General features: G+C 43.8%; 1 protein-coding gene across 1 annotated transcript in view; it reads left to right on the top strand.

Moving 5' to 3' along the window:
- The window catches only part of pls1 (plastin 1 (I isoform)), a gene marked incomplete at its 5' end in the record, with an annotated part of 36,240 nt that overhangs the window by 9,413 nt on the left and 6,827 nt on the right, over nucleotides 1-20,000 (top strand). The window contains 6 exons of the mRNA XM_084309292.1: nucleotides 4,329-4,471; nucleotides 4,912-5,007; nucleotides 8,772-8,970; nucleotides 11,351-11,429; nucleotides 15,764-15,878; nucleotides 16,340-16,473. Coding sequence (XP_084165418.1) covers nucleotides 4,329-4,471; nucleotides 4,912-5,007; nucleotides 8,772-8,970; nucleotides 11,351-11,429; nucleotides 15,764-15,878; nucleotides 16,340-16,473 — 766 coding nt within the window. The remainder of the gene's footprint in view (nucleotides 1-4,328; nucleotides 4,472-4,911; nucleotides 5,008-8,771; nucleotides 8,971-11,350; nucleotides 11,430-15,763; nucleotides 15,879-16,339; nucleotides 16,474-20,000) is intronic.

Here is a 20,000-nt window from a genome sequence, read left to right as displayed (position 1 = left end):
CACACACTGACCACTCCTTAGTGACTTCTGTTTTCACCGTCACCACGTAGCTGACCACTCCTTAGTGACTTCTGTTTTCACTGTCACCTTGTAGCTGACCACTCCTTAGTGACTTCTGTTTTCACTGTCACCTTGTAGCTGACCACTCCTTAGTGACTTCTGTTTTCACTGTCACCTTGTAGCTGACCACTCCTTAGTGACTTCTGTTTTCACTCTCACCTTGTAGCTGACCACTCCTTCTGTTTTCACTGTCACCTTGTAGCTGACCACTCCTTCTGTTTTCACTGTCACCTTGTAGCTGACCACTCCTTCTGTTTTCACTGTCACCTTGTAGCTGACCACTCCTTCTGTTTTCACTGTCACCTTGTAGCTGACCACTCCTTCTGTTTTCACTGTCACCTTGTAGCTGACCACTCCTTCTGTTTTCACTGTCACCTTGTAGCTGACCACTCCTTAGTGTCAGAACCTGTGTAACAGTTTGGATTTAAATGCAGAGAAGCAAGCTGAGGCAGATATTGACACCAACAGTCCTCCCAGGTGTCAGGCTCCTCATTCACTTTCATTCATTTTGAGGACCTAGATGTTATACTTCACTACAATATAAACACGTTACGTTTGTTAACTGGATCAACAAGGCTTTGGTCTGTTCCTCAAAACGAATGGAAGTGAAGTGACACCTGGGAGGAATGGTGGTGTTGACAGAGGACGACAGGGACAGCCGTATGGTGACTATTTTACTTGTAGATGCACTTACATGAAAACCCACGGTAGACAACTCGAGAGGCTCTACAGGAAGTCTGGTCTCGTTGCCCACCGTGAGGCCTCCAACGACCATATACAGTCTTACAAAGAAGCTCTAACCCGGACCAAAACATCATACCACGCCAACCTCATCGCCAACCATCAACACAATCCCAGACTGCTGTTCTCCACCATTGACCGGCTACTCCGCCCCCTTGCGCCCCCCTCCCCCCCCCCCCCCCCCCATTACTGAAGCCTCTGACCTATGCTCCAAGTTTCAGGACTTTTTTCAGGCCAAAGTGGACAACAGCTACAGTCAGCTTCAGCCCCCCCCCCCCCCTCCTCCTCCTCACCTCCTACACCCGTTGTCAAAAAGACACCCACCCAGCCAGCATGCCCCCCCCTCTCCTTCTTCTCCCCTGTGGATTCTGATCATGTTACTGAGTTGGTCACCAAATCCAAAGCCTCCACCTGTTCCCTTGACCCCCTTCCCACAACCCTCATCAAGTCATGTCTCCCTGTTCTGTCCCCCATCATGGGTAACATTATTAACACCTCCTTAGCGTCTGGCACTGTACCCTCCAGTCTCAAAATGGCTGCAGTCACCCCCATCCTGAAAAAACAAGGTTTGGACCCGGATGAACTCAACAACTACCGGCCGATCTCCAACCTTCCTTTCCTCAGTAAGATCTTGGAAAGAGCAGTTGCCGCCCAACTCCACCAACACATGTCCAACCATGAGCTCTATGAACCCCTTCAATCAAATCACAGCACAGAGACTGCCCTAATTAAAATCACCAACGACCTCCTCATTTCAGCTGACTCTGGACACATCAACATTCAAATTTTTCTCAACCTGTCTGCTGCATTTGATACAGTCTGCCACACTACCCTTCTGGACCTCATGTCTGACTACCTCAGCATCACCGGCACAGCTCTCTCCTGGCTCCAGTCATATCTCTCAAACAGGAAACAGTTTATCACCATCAACAACTCCAGATCCCCCCTGCCCCAGTCAACCAAGGAGTACCTCAAGGTTCTGTCCTTGGCCCCTTCCTTTTCATAATTTACATGCTTCCCCTTGGCCAGATCATCCGCCAACATGGCCTCAACTTCCACTGCTACGCTGACGACACTCAGCTCTATCTCTACACCAAACCCTCCACACAGCTCCCTCCCCAGTCCCTGTTGAACTGCCTGCACAACCTCAAAACCTGGATGTCATCAAACCGTCTCAAACTCAACAGTAACAAAACAGAGCTCATGGTTGTGGCTTCCAAGGCACTGCTCAGGAAGTATTGGGGATCTAGTCCTCACCATCGATGGCTGCTCCATTCTCCCCTCCTCAGAAGTCCGTAACCTAGGTGTCATTCTGGACTCCACACTCTCATTTATCCCCCATATCAAATCTGTCACTAAATCAGCCTTTTTTCACCTCAAGAACATTTCAAGACTCTGGCCCTCACTAGCAACCGGGTAGCACAGCGGACTAAGCGTCTGTCTACCACCGCAGAGACACTGGTATCGAATCCGGCTGTCAGCGGTGCCTCCGGCTTGGCCGGTCGTCATACTGGCACAATTGGCAGTGTCAGCGGGAGGGAAGCCGGTGGGTGGTAATCTGGTCGTTGTAAACAGCGACTCCTACAGGTCGGTCAGGGCGCCTGCACAGCGAGGGAGGGAAATGGTGAAGGTAGTGTAACCTCCCACCCATTACACTTCACCAATGAGAGTCCTCGCTGCCAGGTGAAAAGAGGCTGCTGGCTGTCTCCTATGTATCGGAGGAAGCATGTGATAGACTTCAAGGCTCCCTAGACCGACCAGTGGGGGGCACATGCGCGCAACGACCAGGAAGGGGAGGGGGGAATTGGCATAACGACTAAATTGGGATGGGAGGAAAATACCGAAAAATAGGAGGAGAAAAAGTGGGCAAAAAAAAAAGACTGGCCCTCACTTACAGACTCTGTGGCTGAGACCCTCATCCACGCCTTCATCACCTCCAGTTTAGACTATTGTAATGGAGTCCTATCCGGGGTGACCCACAAAGCCCTGGATAGGCTCCAGTACGTTCAGAACTCTGCCGCCAGGGTTCTCACCCGCACCAAACCCTGGCAGCACATCACCCCCACCCTCATTCACCTTCACTGGCTTCCCGTAAAATCACTTGTCACCTTCAAGATCCTCCTGCTCACATGTAAACCCCTACACACCACCGCCCCTCAATACCTATCCGACCTTCTCCACACCTACACCCCTCCCGGAATCTTCGCTCCTCTGACACAGGCTTACTCACCATACCACAAGCCAGGTTGCGGACCATTGGGACAGGGCTTTTAGTGTCGCTGCCCCCAACCTTTGGAACTCCCTTCCCTCCCCATGGACATCCGAAATGCAAACTCACTCGCCCACTTTAAAAACCTGCTGAAAACCCACCTCTTCACCCAGGCATAATATGGTCTCTGATGCTCCTTAGCATCCTATCTCATTATGTTTGTTCTATTTTGTTTTGTTCTGTTGTTGTTCTGTTCTGTTTGCTCTGTTCTGTTTTTGTAATTTGTTTCTTAGTTTTAGGCCACCGTTATCCTCTCCCCCCTTCCCCCTTTTATTGTAAAGCACCTTGAGTATGTGAAAGGTGCTATATAAATCCAAGCCATTATTATTATTATTATTATTATTATTATTATTATTATTATTATTATTATTATTATTATTATTATTATTATTATTATTATTACATAGAGGAAAGTTTCAAGTCTCAAGTTTTGTTTTATTTGTCACATAAGGTACACATGTGCATGATAGTGAAATGCTTGGTTCTGTATGAGCCTCCTAAGACTGAGTGCTTCATACAGTAAAAAAGAAAAGTTAAAAAGTAAGTAAGAGTAAAGACCAACACTATACAAAATATACAATATACAAAACTAAAATGTACAAAATGCAAGAAGAAAATGCAAAATGCAAAAACGAGGTAGAAGAATCCTTTAGGAATAAATAGATAACATATGGTGTAATGTTAAAGTGTCTAAAGTGAATGTTAAAGTGTGAATGTTTAAATTGAGTGTGTGCACGTGGATCACTGTGCAATGAATATAACGAGAAACTTGACGAGTTCTACTACAGTGAAATATCACTTTAACCCTTTCACTGCCGCACTACCAAACGGTTAACCCTTTTCACTGAGACAACACACAGAAGGTTAACCCTTTCACTGCCACACGGCGGCCGGTTAACCCTTTCACTGCCACACTACAGAAGGTTAACCCTTTACTATCACATAGTAAAGGGTTAACCTTCAGTGAAAGGGTTAAATATCCCTCTTCTCTCCCGTGTGCCTGTAGCCCTGATTGGTTAAATCCCTCCTCTCTCCCGTTTGCCTGTAGCCCTGATTGGTTAAATCCCTCCTCTCTCCCGTGTGCCTGTAGCCCTGATTGGTTAAATCCCTCCTCTCTCCCGTGTGCCTGTAGCCCTGATTGGTTAAATCCCTCCTCTCTCCCGTGTGCCTGTAGCCCTGATTGGTTAAATCCCTCTTCTCTCCCGTGTGCCTGTAGCCCTGATTGGTTAAATCCATCTTCTCTCCCATGTGCCTGTAGCCCTGATTGGTCTGCTGTTAGAGGGAGAGCAGCTGGACCATCTCGTGTCCATCTCTCCTGAGGAGCTGCTGCTCCGCTGGGTCAACCTGCACCTCGAGCAGGCCGGAACACAGCCCATCAGCAACTTCAGTGAAGACATCAAGGTGCCCGCCCACACACACACACACACACGCACACGCACGCACACGCACACGCACACACACACACACACACGCACACAACACACATGTACAGACATCTGCATAAGCATCATCACACACTCACCGTACACGCCCACACAGTGTAACCTCTTTGCACAATACCGCTCAATTGCACAGCCCTGCTACATTCTATTCCACTGTATTTTTATTTAGTGTATATACTCTACTACATCCTGCACAATTGTACAGCCCTGTCCTATATTATATTATATATTGTATTTTTATTCTAATTTAGTTTTATATATTCCATTTTATTTTATTCTACTTTAATTGTCTGTTAATGTCGCACCAAACGACCCAAAACAAATTCCTTGTATGTGCACACTCACTTGGCAATAAAGACCTTTCTGATTTTGATTCTGATTCTGATTCTGCCGGTATAGGACTCGCGGGCCTACTTCTACCTGTTGGACCAGATCTCTCCCAAAGGAGAAGACCACGAAGAGATGATGGTGGACATCGATATGAGCGGCCTCAACGTGAGTCCGCTGTCGTCTCGCGTCTGTGAATGAGAACGTGAAACTAGATAGATGAGGAGCAATGTAATTAATGAAAATAAATGAACACACGCAGACACACACTCATGATAGAGGACTTTAGCTTTCAGTAGGGCTATAACTTTGAGTAGGACTATAGCTTTCAGTAGGACTATAGCTTTTAGTAGGACTATAGCTTTCAGTAGGACTATAGCTTTCAGTAGGGCTATAACATTCAGTAGGACTATAGCTTTCAGTAGGACTATAGCTTTCAGTAGGACTATAGCTTTCAGTAGGACTATAGCTTTCAGTAGGACTATAACTTTCAGTAGGACTATAGCTTTCAGTAGGACTATAGCTTTCAGTAGGACTATAGCTTTCCGTAGGACTATAGCTTTCAGTAGGACTATAGCATCAGTGTAGGCTAACCGGAACTGTCCGCTTCTATTCATTGTGCTAAGCTAGGCTAACGTGCAGCCAGATAGCTTTCTACTGAACGCACAGAGAGGAAACTGGTATCATTCTTCTTGTCTCTCTCTGGAGAAGACGATAAGCTAATTTCCCAAAATGTTGGCATGTTGATTGATTGATTGATTGATTGAAAACTTTATTAAAGGGGAACTATCTTATAAATGTCCTTTTCCAGTGTTTAGCATTGTTTAGCTATGTGGGTTTATATTAATGGGGTCTACGTCTCTAATTCTCATTTTGGCGCATTCTTCCAATTCACATCTCACAATATTCTCCCTCGCTGAACTGAGTAATCTGAAACTTAGCGTATCTTGGACGTCCAACAATTTTCATCTGCATAATAACACCCGCCCCCTCTATGTTTGTTGCCACCAGGCACACACATTGTGGTTGGAGCCACTGCCCACAATCTACCTTTATTTAATGCAGACCGCAAGGAAGGAAGTGCAGTGAGTTAGCCTAACATTAGCCTAACGTAAATAGTATGAGCAAAACACGCAGGACGTGTGCTGCTCCCGAAATGCTCCCGCTGTTTCTATGTGCAGTGAAAAGTGAAAGTGCTATGCATCCTAGACTAGTCATTAATTTACATGGTAAACTAACATTAGCGGCTAGCTAGCTAAATAGCCACGCTGATGATGACAGAGAGAGACAGAGAGAGAACACTGAGCTAGCACGGGTGGGGGCTATCTGGGAGGGAGCCGTCAGAGACAGAGAGAGAACACTGAGCTAGCACGGGTGGGGGCTCTCTGTGTGTGTGTGTGTGTGTTTGTGTGTGTGCGTGCGGCATATTTTTTTCTGTATTAGGAGGAGCTACAGGTGGGGGTCTGTCACTCAAATCGCATTCCGAGTATGGGCGGAGCCCAGCCACAAACAGCTTGAAAACTTGAAGTGGAAAAATGCTGCTTTAGAGTACTTGATTAGAAATACAAAACAATGAATTGTTTTGAAAAAAACCTTACAGATGTGTTCCATAGACTCACAGGAATTGTGTCAAATTGCACAAATAGTGAAAGAAACAGTAAGATAGTTCCCCTTTAGCAGATTGCAGAATGGGTACAATACAGTACGGCTCAATACACACAATTGTTAAGGGGATGCAGACCAGAGAAAGACTTTCGTCTCCTTTACATCAGGGTCCCCCATTTTCAATTCAAAATGACATTTATGACACACAACACACAACATACAGATATACAGATATATATATCATGACATTTATGACATACATGACATACAGATTATACAGTACTGTTACATTTGTGACATACAAGATATGCAAATATACAGTAGGGCCTACTGTTAAACAGGGATACTAACAGAAAATATATACATACGAGGGGGAGGAAACTGTACATTGGGAGGGGTTCCTTTAAGATGCTCTTCTCCCAAAATCTTTCACATCTTAATTTACATGAGCTACAACTTACATTGTGACAGCAATAACATAGACTAGTATGTGAACACGCCAACATTATGTGAATTGCACTTACCGTCTTCTCAAGAGTCAGACAAGAAGATAGATACCAGTTTCCTCTATGTGTGTTCAGTACAAATCTGTCCAGCTGCAAGCTAGCCTAGCTTAGCACAAATTAATGGAAGCAGATACGGTAGCTGGTCCGTATCCGCTTCCATTAATTTGTGCTAAGCTAGGCTACAGTAGCTTGCAGCCGGACAGCTTTCTACTGAACGCACAGAGAGGAAACTGGTATCTATCTTCTTGTCTGACTCTTGAGAAGGTGGTGCGCACATTTCCCATAATGTTTCTTTAATATTCACAGAGGAAGGAGGTAAGAGGAGGACAGATCTTTGTTTACTCCCATTACAATAGTATTCCATTACATCATCGTTGCAGACATCTCGGTTGGCAATCAGCAGATGATCGTAATCAAATGACAGGTGATACTGATTAAATGGCAACCGTGAGCCAATGAGCTGTGTTCATGGCATTGTGCCATAATTCTAGGAAAAGCACGACAGTGGCTCAGGAGGTATAGGGGTCGTCTGGTAATCGAAAGGTTCCCATTTCGATTCCCGCTCCTTCTGGACAGTGTGTCCAAGTGTCCTTGAGCAAGACACTTAACCCCTAATTGCTACAGATGAGCAGGTTGGCTCCTTGCATGGTTGACTCTGCCACCGGTGTGTGAATGTGTGAGTGAATGGGTGAATGTGAGGAACAAAAAATTGTAAAGCGCTTTGGATAAAAGCACTATATAAATGCACCATTTACCATTTGTATGTGTGTATCTACTGTGTAGATCTCTTTGTATTAGATTAGATTTGATTAAAATTAGGGATGCTCGATATTGGCTTTTTTACCGATACCGATATTCCGATATTGTCCAACTCTTAATTTCCGATACCGATATCAACCGATATCAACAGATACCGATATATGCAGGGTTTCCCACCCCAAAAAACGGAATAATTTCAGGTAACTAATAATTTCACTGGATATATATATAACAAATATTGTTATTGTTTTTTTTTTTTTTAAACCGATACCGATATTTTCCGATATCACATTTTACTGCCGATATCAGCCGATAATATCGGTCGGCCGATAATATCGGACATCCCTAATTAAAATGTATTGTCACTATACAGCACAAGTACAGTACAACAAAAATAAGTTTAGCATCCAACCAGAGTGCAAATGTAACAGTAATGTGCAATAGTAATATACAATGTACAGGGCCCAGTAGTTCAAAACTTTTAATCCCTATCTGATCGGATCAGATTTGGATTTTGGGTAGTTCAAAACCAAAAAACTGGATTAGGATCACTTTGATATCCGACCAGATCGGGAAATCAAATCCAAGCTTTAATCTGGATCAAATCTTCAAAACGGGTAGATCAAACCGACAACACAGGATAACAATTATCTTGATCCCGCCAGTGGATTTCCAGTGGATTACCAGAGCAAAATGTACTATACAATTTCTTTTAAAATATGTTTCAATATAAATAAGATGGCAAAGTTGTTTAACTGAAGTAATACACAATGTTTAGCCTTCACGGCAAATCAATTTTATTTTTAAAATGTTGGTCACGTTTGTGGTGGCCTATTTTGTTTTCAAACAAATGTTGATGACATAAATGTTTATATTCATAAAAGTATCACAACAAAGATTGTCAATCACAAATGTAATTTAGATTAAAGAAAAAATATCTTCAACAAAAAAAAAGTGCATCATCTGTCATATATGGTACTAAGGGTTATGTGCAGGTGTACAAGTATATAAGTGTACAAGTACGGTGTGTATATAAGTATTATGTTCTATGCCTTTGTGTAGGAGCATAACTTGGAGCACAGGGCGGAGCTGATGCTGCGGCAGGCGGCCAGGCTGGACTGCAGACAGTTTGTGTCTCCGGCTGACGTCACGTCTGGGAACAGCAAACTCAACCTGGCCTTCGTGGCCAACCTGTACAACATGCACCCTGCTCTGCAGACACAGACGCAGACCAACGGCATCGACGCGGCGCACATAGAGAGTGAGGGTCACTGCCATAACATAACATAAGATATGATGAGATATGATGAGTTAAGATAAGGTAAGATAAGATAAGATGTGGTATGATATGATGAGATGAGATATGATGAGATAAGATAAGATATATGGTAAGGTAAGGTAAGATACGATAAGATGTGATATGATATGATGAGATGAGATATGATGAGATAAGATATGATATGATAAGATATGATAAGTTCAAGTTCTTTAATAGTTGTCATACAGAAGTACAGAATACTTTCATACAAAATGCTTCTTACTGTTACGCTCCAGAGACTGTGCTAGACAAGATAGTATCAAATAACATAATAACATAATATAGCATGAATTTAGAAGAAGAAAATGAGGTCACAGTGTTCGGTATAGACATATGTACAATGTTCTGAGTTACCATATAATATACAATACACAATACTATGCAGTGTACTAATGTACAGTACTATCTAGTGCAAAGCAGAAATGGGATGAGGTACAATTTTAGGTACAATTTACAGTAAGGTGTACGAGTTGTAGTGCAATCCTTCATCCATAAATATAAAGTGTGGGGAGTGGGTGCTACAGTGTGTTTGTTTAAAGTGGGTGTGTGCTATAAAGTGTGTGTAGTGGGTGCTACAGTGTGTTTGTTTAAAGTGAGTGTGTGCGTGTGGATGTGTGTGCTATGTGTGTTTGGTGGTTGTTGTTGTGTAGTGTTCATTCATTGTTCGTTTAGCAGCCTGATGGCCTGGGGATAGAAGCTACTTCTGAGTCTTTCTGTGCTCGCCTTGAGACTCCTGTATCGCTTGCCTGACGGCAGCAGTTCAAAGAGGCAGTTGTTCGGGTGGCTCGAGTCCTTAATAATTCTCTTAGCCTTCCCCTTGCAACGCTTGTAGTAAATGTTCTGGAGGGTGGGGAGCCCCCCTCCAATTGTGCGTTCGGCTGAACGTGTCACTCTTTGTAAGATAAGATAAGATATGATGAGATAAGATAAGATATATGGTATGGTAAGGTAAGGTAAGGTAAGATAAGATAAGATAAGATGTGATATGATATGATGAGATGAGATATGATGAGATAAGATATGATATGATATGATAAGATATGATAAGATAAGATAAGATATGATGAGATAAGATAAGATATATGGTATGGTGAGGTAAGATAAGATAAGATAAGATAAGATGTGATATGATATGATGAGATGAGATATGATGAGATAAGATATGATATGATATGATAAGATATGATAAGATAAGATAAGATATGATGAGATAAGATAAGATATATGGTATGGTAAGGTAAGATAAGATAAGATAAGATAAGATAAGATGTGATATGATATGATGAGATGAGATATGATGAGATAAGATATGATATGATATGATAAGATATGATAAGATAAGATAAGATATATGGTATGGTAAGGTAACATTTACTACAAGCGTTGCAAGGGGAAGGCTAAGAGAATTATTAAGGACTCGAGCCACCCGAACAACTGCCTCTTTGAACTGCTGCCGTCAGGCAAGCGATACAGGAGTCTCAAGGCGAGCACAGAAAGACTCAGAAGTAGCTTCTATCCCCAGGCCATCAGGCTGCTAAACGAACAATGAATGAACACTACACAACAACAACCACCAAACACACAGAGCGTGCGGAAGCGCCACGGAGGAAGGCACATTTACATTGGGACAGCTGTAAATGCCTAGTCTATATGCGAAGTCAGTCCCCGTTTGAAGATTTTTTTAAGATTTCCAGTTCCAGTGTTCTATTGTCCATTTTGCATGTATAACCCGTTATTATATAATTAATTAGAATGTTAGAATTCATTTTAGAATGATGATCAGTGTGACTGTACTCCTGAAAAAGTATAGTACTATGGTTTATTTGTATTGGGAAAGATACAGACACATTAGCTGGTTGAACAACATCTATATGTGTGGTAATAATGCAGATAATAATAATAATAATTCATTTAATTTATATAGCGCTTCTCAATAACCCGAAGTCGCAGATATTGAGTGTATTTCTGTGAGAATGCGCGTGGGGGGGTTGGGTAGGAGGGGTGGGGGGGGGACACTGTACAACTGTACAAACAAAACTGTACATTGGAATATTGACGCCCCCGGCACACCCAACGCGAATGAACACGGACGGACAAACGGGCGACTGCCGCTTCAACTTCGTGCGCGTTGTATGTGCCCGGGGTGTCAGTCTGGCTTTGCTTGATGTGCATAGGCAGGCTGTTCCATAAGGAGATACCAGTGTAGAAAAAAGGACATACTGCTGGCTCTTGTGTTACAGTGTTGTTACGGTGGTGTTTCTTTTGGGTTTGAGTGGATTTTCAGTCTCATTTGGATGACAGTTAATTTTTTCCCCCACTGTAGGTGAGTCCAGAGAAGAGAGAACGTTCCGGAACTGGATGAATTCCCTCGGCGTCGCTCCATACGTCAACCGCCTGTACAGGTACGACGTCAGCCGGTGTTTTGTAGCCGACATCGTTTGGGGATTGGTAGCACATGTCTGAGGAATAACCCTTAACCCTTTCACTACCACGCTACAGATGGTTAACCCTTTGTAGTGTGGTAGTGAAAGGGTTAACCTTCTGTGGTGTGGTAGTGAAAGGGTTAACCTTTTGTAGTGTGGTAGTGAAAGGGTTAACCGTCTGTAGTGTGGTAGTGAAAGGTTAACCTTCTGTAGTGTGGTAGTGAAAGGGTTAACCTTCTGTAGTGAAAGGGTAAACCTTCTGTAGTGTGGTAGTGAAACGTTAACCTTCTGCAGTGTGGTAGTGAAAGGTTAACCTGCTGTAGTATGGTAGTGAAAGGTTAACCTGTAGTATGGTAGTGAAAGATTAACCTTCTGTAGTGTGGTAGTGAAAGGTTAACCTTCTGTAGTGTGGTAGTGAAAGGTTAATCTTCTGTAGTGTGGTAGTGAAAGTGTTAACCCTTTGTAGTGTGTTAATGAAAGGGTTAAAAGGAACACTCCACCAAAAACGTATCTTGCATATAAGATATAGGATACTATAAGCCTAGTATAAACCATCTCATACAAATGTGTTTGGTTTGAGAGTTATTGAGTAAAATGTGTGATGTCATTATATACGTATATGATTCCAGGAAGTAATAAATACATTTCTGTTAATTTATGAAAAGTTAAAGATATCAAGGCCTTAGTGAGTGAACAGTTCCTAGAAAAGTCAATGTATATTTTATTAAGCTTCATAATTTCACTGAGCTGTAATACTTCCTAGAATAATATACATCATAATTGTTAGAGTAGTGGGGGGGGGGGTGTAGGCCCCAAACGCAGGACAGAACGTGAAGAGAGAGAGCAGGCAGGAGGCGGCGGGGTGATAATCAAATGGCTTTAGTTACACATAACTAAATGCAAACAAACAAAGGTACTTTCAGAAAACGAGAACCAAAACCTCAGCAAAGCTGGCAGAGAACAAGGTACATAAAACTACACGGGGAAAACACGAATTAACCTAAACATAAACTGGAAACAGACTTACTAGACGAGCTACCAGAATACAGAACCAGGGTAATGGAGTAACAGAGAGTAATGAATCCACAATCGGGGGGCAGGGGAGGCACACATATATACACAGACCGATTGGAATGAGAAACACCTGGGATGGAACACAGACAGACTACAGTGACACTAAATACAAGACAAGACTGATATCAAATACACACACACACTGGAGACATAACACTAGACCAGACAAGGGAGAACAGCAGATAACAGGTACACAGGAATGGACAACATGACGGGGAGTACACTAAGGATTACTGACAGACTAATAAGACACAAATGAATGGCAAGCAAGGACAGTACAGGCAGTTGTCCAGTAGATGGGGGTACAGGACCACGAATGAGTGCAGGATGAGAGGAGAGTTCCGGTGGATTGTAACAATAATGACATCACACATTGTAATTTTTTATTTATTTGTTGCCTTTCTATCATTCCTCCCATCCCCCAATTTTGTCGTTCTGCCAATTCACTTCCTGGTCATTGCACTGCCCTACTGTTGGTCGGGGGAGAGTGTAGAGTACCACATGCTGCCCTGTCTGTTTAGGGAGGGTGTAGACTACCACATGCTGCCCTACTGTCGGTCTGAGGAGGGTGTAGAGACTATCACATGTTGCCCTACTGTTGGTCTGAGGAGGGTAGAGACTATCACATGTTGCCCTACTGTTGGTCTGAGGAGGGTAGAGACTATCACATGTTGCCCTACTGTTGGTCTGAGGAGGGTGTAGACCAGGGGTCTCAAACTCAATTTACCTGGGGGCCGCTGGAGGTAGAGTCTGGGTGAGGCTGGGCCGCATAAAATATTCCACAAAAAAAGGGTTTCAAGTATTCCAAAAAAAAAGTACAACTGATCCAATCTTCTCAATCTTTAGCAATAACATTTCAGAACATGAACAGTTCTTCAGAACATGAACGGTTCTTCAGAACATAGGCTTCTCAGTGGTGTCAGTGGACTCATCCACATGCAGTTATGGAAATGCAGTGTGCATTTTTTTTATTCTATCACAAAGCTGTTTAATCAAATCACCAGCCAGTATTTCAGTTATTCTGGTTGCTGTGCGATCTGAGGGGGATTTGCTTTTGTTTGCCTTCAAACATTGTCTCCATCACTTCAGTTATACATTATTTTATTATGTATGCATCAGAGAGAGAGAATGGCTTCTTGTGTTTAGCCAACACCCATGCCACTGAGTGAGGACTTGGTTGCTTTTTCTCGTTGTGACATAGATTTAACAATAATTCTGCTTGCAGCTAGATATGATGATTTCATTCCATTTATTTTTGTGGTTCTTAGCACTGAATTTTGAGGAAAGGTTGCATCAAAATAACTGTTTTGTTTCGTAGTGGCGTTTCAAATTGCCACTCTTCACAAGAGCTACCGTTTCTTGGCATATTAGTCACATTGGTTTGGTGCTGGGAGTGGGACTCAGGATGAACACTTATTTTTCAGTCCATTCACCTTTGAATTGCAGTCAACTTTTCTTTTACTGGCCATCTTTGAACATGCCATATTTTTCTGCTGGCTGCCTGCTGGCGAAACTAGGCTACTAGCTACATTTATCTCACAGAGATAAAACTGGGAACGAGGCTACTGTAGATGCGCTGTCAACTCTCTGCTCTGACTCGGACTGAAAGAGACAACACGCATTCCGTGAAGACCCGCCCTACTTTGCATCTGATTCGCAGACTGTGGGTGGGGGGGAAAACGCTGACGGGACGCTGAATGTGATTGGATCAGAGCAGAGTACACAGACACAGACAGTGGCAGTGCAGCCGGACATGCAGAGCACTGCTTGCAGAGGAGATAGCGAGGATGCATTTGCCTTCCACTTTATTTGGTATCACTCCGGAATCACGTTTCAACCAAGTCACTAATGTAAACGTTGCTGTCATGAGCCTGCGCTATGGTAGCCTACAAGTGATAAAATAAATAAAACGTCCAACTCGCGCAACGACTCGGCAAAAAGTTGCGCGAGGGCCGCACTAATACTAAACTTTGATGTCAAGTAGGGGGCCGCAAAATATCATCCAGCGGGCCGCAATTGGCCCGCGGGCCGTGAGTTTGAGACCCCTGGTGTAGACTATCACATGCTGCCCTACTGTCGGTCGGAGGAGGGTGTAGACTATCACATGCTGCCCTACTGTCGGTCTGAGGAGGGTGTACTGTAGACTATCACATGCTGCCCTAATGTCGGTCTGTGGAGGGTGTAGAGTAGACTACAACATGCTGCCCTACTGTCGGTCTGAGGAGGGTGTAGTGTAGTCTACCACATGCTGCCCTACTGTCGGTCTGAGGAGGGTGTAGACTAGACTACCACATGCTGCCCTACTGTCGGTCTGAGGAGGGTGTAGACTAGACTACCACATGCTACCCTACTGTCAGTCTGAGGAGGGTGTAGAGTAGACTACAATATGCTGCCCTACTGTCGGTCTGAGGAGGGTGTAGACTACAACATGCTGCCCTACTGTCGGTTTGAGGAGGGTGTAGACTACCACATGCTGCCCTACTGTCGGTCTGAGGAGGGTGTAGACTACCACATGCTGCCCTACTGTCGGTCTGAGGAGGGTGTAGAGTAGACTACCACATGCTACCCTACTGTCAGTCTGAGGAGGGTGTAGAGTAGACTACAATATGCTGCCCTACTGTCGGTCTGAGGAGGGTGTAGACTACAACATGCTGCCCTACTGTCGGTCTGAGGAGGGTGTAGACTACCACATGCTGCCCTACTGTCGGTCTGAGGAGGGTGTATTGTAGACTACCACATGCTGCCCTACTGTCGGTCTGAGGAGGGTGTAGAGTAGACTACCACATGCTGCCCTACTGTCGGTCTGAGGAGGGTGTAGAGTAGACTACAACATGCTGCCCTACTGTCGGTCTGAGGAGGGTGTGTAGACTACCACATGCTGCCCTACTGTCGGTCTGTGGAGGGTGTAGAGTAGACTACCAGTACCACATGCTTCCCTACTGTCGGTCTGGGGAGGGTGTAGAGTAGACTACCACATGCTGCCCTACTGTCAGTCTGGGGAGGGTGTAGAGTAGACTACCACATGCTGCCCTACTGTCGGTCTGAGGAGGGTGTGGACTAGACTACAACATGCTGCCCTACTGTCAGTCTGAGGAGGGTGTAGACTGATTATACTATCACATGCTGCCCTACTGCTCTACTAAACAACAGCTGTGTTCCAGTAGGAGAAATCTACAGATGATTGGGTTTATTGATCTGTTGATTGGGTTTATTGATCTGTTGATTGTTTCTTTTTCCAGTGACCTGTCTGACGCCTTGGTCATCCTGCAGCTGTACGAGAAGGTCAAGGTGCCTGTGAACTGGAGGAAGGTCAACAGGCCCCCATACCCTGCCCTGGGAGCTAACATGAAGAAGGTCCTCTCACACACACACACACACACACACACACACACACACACACACACACACACACACACACACACACACACACACACACACACACACACACAGCCCCCTCTTTCTTTCTGTCTCACTCTAGTCATACACAACAAAAACAATTAAGTCAGACAAGATACACAACAATTTCCTTCCTGTGCACTCAGTGGAAAGTGGATACGGATCAGCTCACGACACACCTCTCCCAGAGTTTTAAGCTAGGCTAGTTGATCCGCTTCCATTCATTTGTGCTAAGCTAGGCTAACTTGCAGCCGGATAGCTTTCTACTGAACGCACAGAGAGGAAACTGGTATCTTCTTGTCTGACTCTGGAGAAGACGATTTCTCAGAATGTTGACATGTTCCTTTTAAAGATCAACACCAACCATAGAGGTTTTGATAGGAAATTAAATGTAACACAACCTCCCTCCCCCGTATTAGCTGGAGAACTGTAACTACGCCGTGGAGCTGGGCAGGACCGAGGCCCGGTTCTCTCTGGTTGGCATCGGAGGAGAGAACCTGAACGAGGGCAGCCCCATGCACACGCTGGCCCTGGTCTGGCAGCTCATGAGAAGGTACGACAGCTCCTCAACCATAGTAGATTTGTAAACAACAATACACAACGTTTGTATCTATACAAACTATAACTATAAGCTATAACTATAACTATAAACTATAACTATAAACTAAATAAGCTATAAATAAACTATAAACTAAAACTATGAAACTAAACATAGTACACAATGTATATTCTATCTATAGAAACTATAACTATAAGCTATAAATATAAACTATAACTATAAACTAAATAAGCTATAAACTAAAACTATAAAACTAAACATAGTACACAACGGTATATTCTATCTATACAAACTATAACTACAAATATAAACTATAGACCTGTTCGCTGTTTACAAACATACCGCGTTCGCGCCAATCAGCAATACCAATTGAGTCACGTGACTGAGTTGCCCCCTACCTGCGCGAGCTGCTGCACCAAAATAAGTACAATGGGGCTCTATGGAGAAACCATGGCACTCCCCCTGACTAAAAGTAGTTTCAAATGAAAACGGCTGGATGTAATGTTGCCAAATCAGCATGGCTGTGAGTGAGTCTTTCACCTTTTACATGGCATGCTTGATTGTTTAGATCGCTAACATGGCTAACAAATGCAAATATATTGTACCATGCCCCATTGTTCTGACCAGGATTTACGTTCCTTTCTGCCTCGGGTCTGCGTGCACATATTTGTCATGACGTCGTCGGCGAACAGGTCTATAACTAGTTTTGATTAGATTAGGTTCACTTTATTGTCATTACACAGTACAAGACAAGTGCAACGAAATTGTGTGCGTCCAACCAGGATGTGACAATCAACAATCAGTTGCAATAAAACACATAGAAATAAATCTGTACAGTAAAGTGCAATGGTAAGATTATTTTTTTTAATAAATTTAAATAAAAGTCTACACAAGCTATGGGCTATATACACAGATATACAGTGAGGTGCAGGTTATGTCGTGTTTTGATTCAGTAGTCTGAAAGCTGAGGGGAAGAAGAATTTGTGCTCCTGTTGGTTCTGCCTGGGAGGCTGCGGTAGCGTTCCCCAGAGCGAGTACCCCGCAGGTGGGTGAACAGTCCATGGTTGGGGTGAGAAGCGTCTCTGATGATGTTCCGTGCTCTCCGTGAGCACCGCTTCTCGTAGACTGATGAGATGGGGGGGGGAGTGGGGTCTTAGTGATGCCTTGGGCTATGTTCACGACCCTCTGCAGTGATTTCCGGTCCTTTACAGTGCAGTTGCCGTACCAGACTGAGATGCAGGTGGTGAGGATGCTCTCAATCGTACAGCGATAAAAGTTTTCTAGCATGGGAGGGGGTAGGTGGAGTTTGGCCAACTTTCTCAGGAAAAAGATGTGCTTCTTGACCAGGGTCGAGGTGTTGGCGGTCCAGGACAGGTCCTCAGAGATGTGGACTCCCAGGAATTTGAAACTACTGACCCGCTCAACCTCCTCTCCATTGATGTGGATGGGGCTGTGCGTGCCTGTTTTATTTCTCCTGAAGTCCACCACTATCTCCTTCGTTTTTTTGGTGTTGAGGGCCAGGTTGTTATTTGCACACCACTCAGCTAGGTACTGGACCTCCTGTCTGTACGCCGACTCGTCGTTGTTGCTGACGAGTCCCACCACAGTGGTGTCGTCTACAAACTTGACAATGGTGTTTGAGCCATGCGCCGGTTTGCAGTCGTGGGTGAAGAGGGAGTAGAGAAGAGGGCTCAGCACGCAGCCCTGCGGTACACCAGTGTTCAGGATGAGAGTGGAGGACTTGAGGCTGTCCAGTCTGACATGCTGAGGTCTGTCGGTCAGGAAGTCCAGTATCCAGTTGTAGAGGGACGGGTCGATGCCAAGGTCGTGGAGCTTGGTGATCAGCTTGGAGGGGATGATGGTGTTAAATGGAGAGCTGAAATCAACGAACAAAAGTCGCACGTACGTGTCCTTCTGGTCCAGATGGAGGAGGGCAGGGTGTAGTGCTGCGGAGATGGCGTCGTCCGTACTCCTGTTCTGGCGGTAGGCAAACTGGTAGGGGTCAAGTGAGGGTGGTAGGCAGGATTTAAGGTGGGCCAGGACTAACCTCTCGAAGCACTTCATGATGGTGGCGGTGAGTGCTACGGGTCTGTATTCATTGAGGCTCTCTGGTAGTCCAGTCATTATAGGCCAGAATTAGGCTAAACCTAGGACAAATTGCAACATTAGCAAACTCAACTGATTTTGTATCCTCAATATGTCTTTAGTGAGAGAAAAAAAGTCCCAAGGAATCCCATCATGGGAAATGTGTTTTTTTTCAATGTTTTGTTACCCCTATGACACCTACTTGATTGCTGTCTTTCAGAGATTGTGACGCGTTCAAATTTTGAGGTAGCTCAAAGGTAAAGATACCATTTGATTCTAGACAACCTCGGGTTTCCAATGAGACCAACCATGTCATGTTACCTCATTGGAAAGGGGGCTACATACCTAATTATTCAAAGTTAAGACGATTTTTTGGGGAGGGAAATATGGCCATCACCATTTTTCAAATGGTCCCTTGGCCTTCTACCTCAATATATGTTAATGGAAATGGGTTACATGGGTACCTACAAGCCTCCCCTATACAGACATACCAAATTTATGTTAAGCCCATGTAGTTTTGTGCAAGAATCATGTAGTGTTTTGCATGCTGTACAAATATGTAATTTCCGCCTATTATAAAAAAACCCATCTCCATGGACCTATCCCCACGGACATAAACCCTTGAGCCCCATCCTCGTGGACTGAGCTCCACAGAGCCTATCTACTAATATTCCAAGAAGAAAAAGATTTCTTTATCAAATGTTTTGATTAGTTCTGGCGTGTATGCTAATTGGTGCATATCAAATAAGATAATGTGTGATTTGCATGAGTAAACAGAATAATTCAATGAAGTTGTGATTGACTTTTTTTCTTGTCTTTGTGTGTGTAATCAGCTTGTGAGTTTCTATAGTGATATCTAAAAGTAAAATTTTCACCACTATGTTGTAACAGGCATTTTTCGATATGAATATATATAGGTCGTTTTCAAAACTTTCCCATGATGGGATTCCTTGGGACTTTTTTTCCCTCACTAAGGACATAATGAGGATACAAAATCAGTTGAGTTTGCTACTGTTGCAATTTGTCCTAGGTTTTTTCATATAATGACTGGACTATGGGGAGGCGTGTTTAGGGACAGGAATGATGGAGGTGACTTTGAAGCATGTGGGAACTTTTGCCTGGGCCAGGGACAGATTGAAAATCTCAGTCAGGACCAACGTCAGCTGCCCAGCACAGACACTGAGTACCTACCCGGGGATCCCATCGGGTCCGGCAGCTTAAACTAAATAAGCTATAAATAAATGATAGACTATGAACTAAAACTATAAACTAAACTATAAACTAGACATAATACACAACGTATATTCTATCTATACAAACTATAACTACAAATATAAACTATAACTATAAACTAAATAAGCTATAAATAAACTCTAGACTATGAACTAAAACTATAAACTAAACTATAGACTAGACATAACACACAACGTATATTC

This window comes from Notolepis coatsorum, assembly GCF_963971535.1.
Source record: "Notolepis coatsorum genome assembly, chromosome: 2".
Classification (NCBI taxonomy): Eukaryota; Metazoa; Chordata; class Actinopteri; order Aulopiformes; family Paralepididae; genus Notolepis; species Notolepis coatsorum.
Note: the sequence above shows the minus strand (reverse complement) of the source record. Positions and strands in the feature narration are given on the sequence as shown.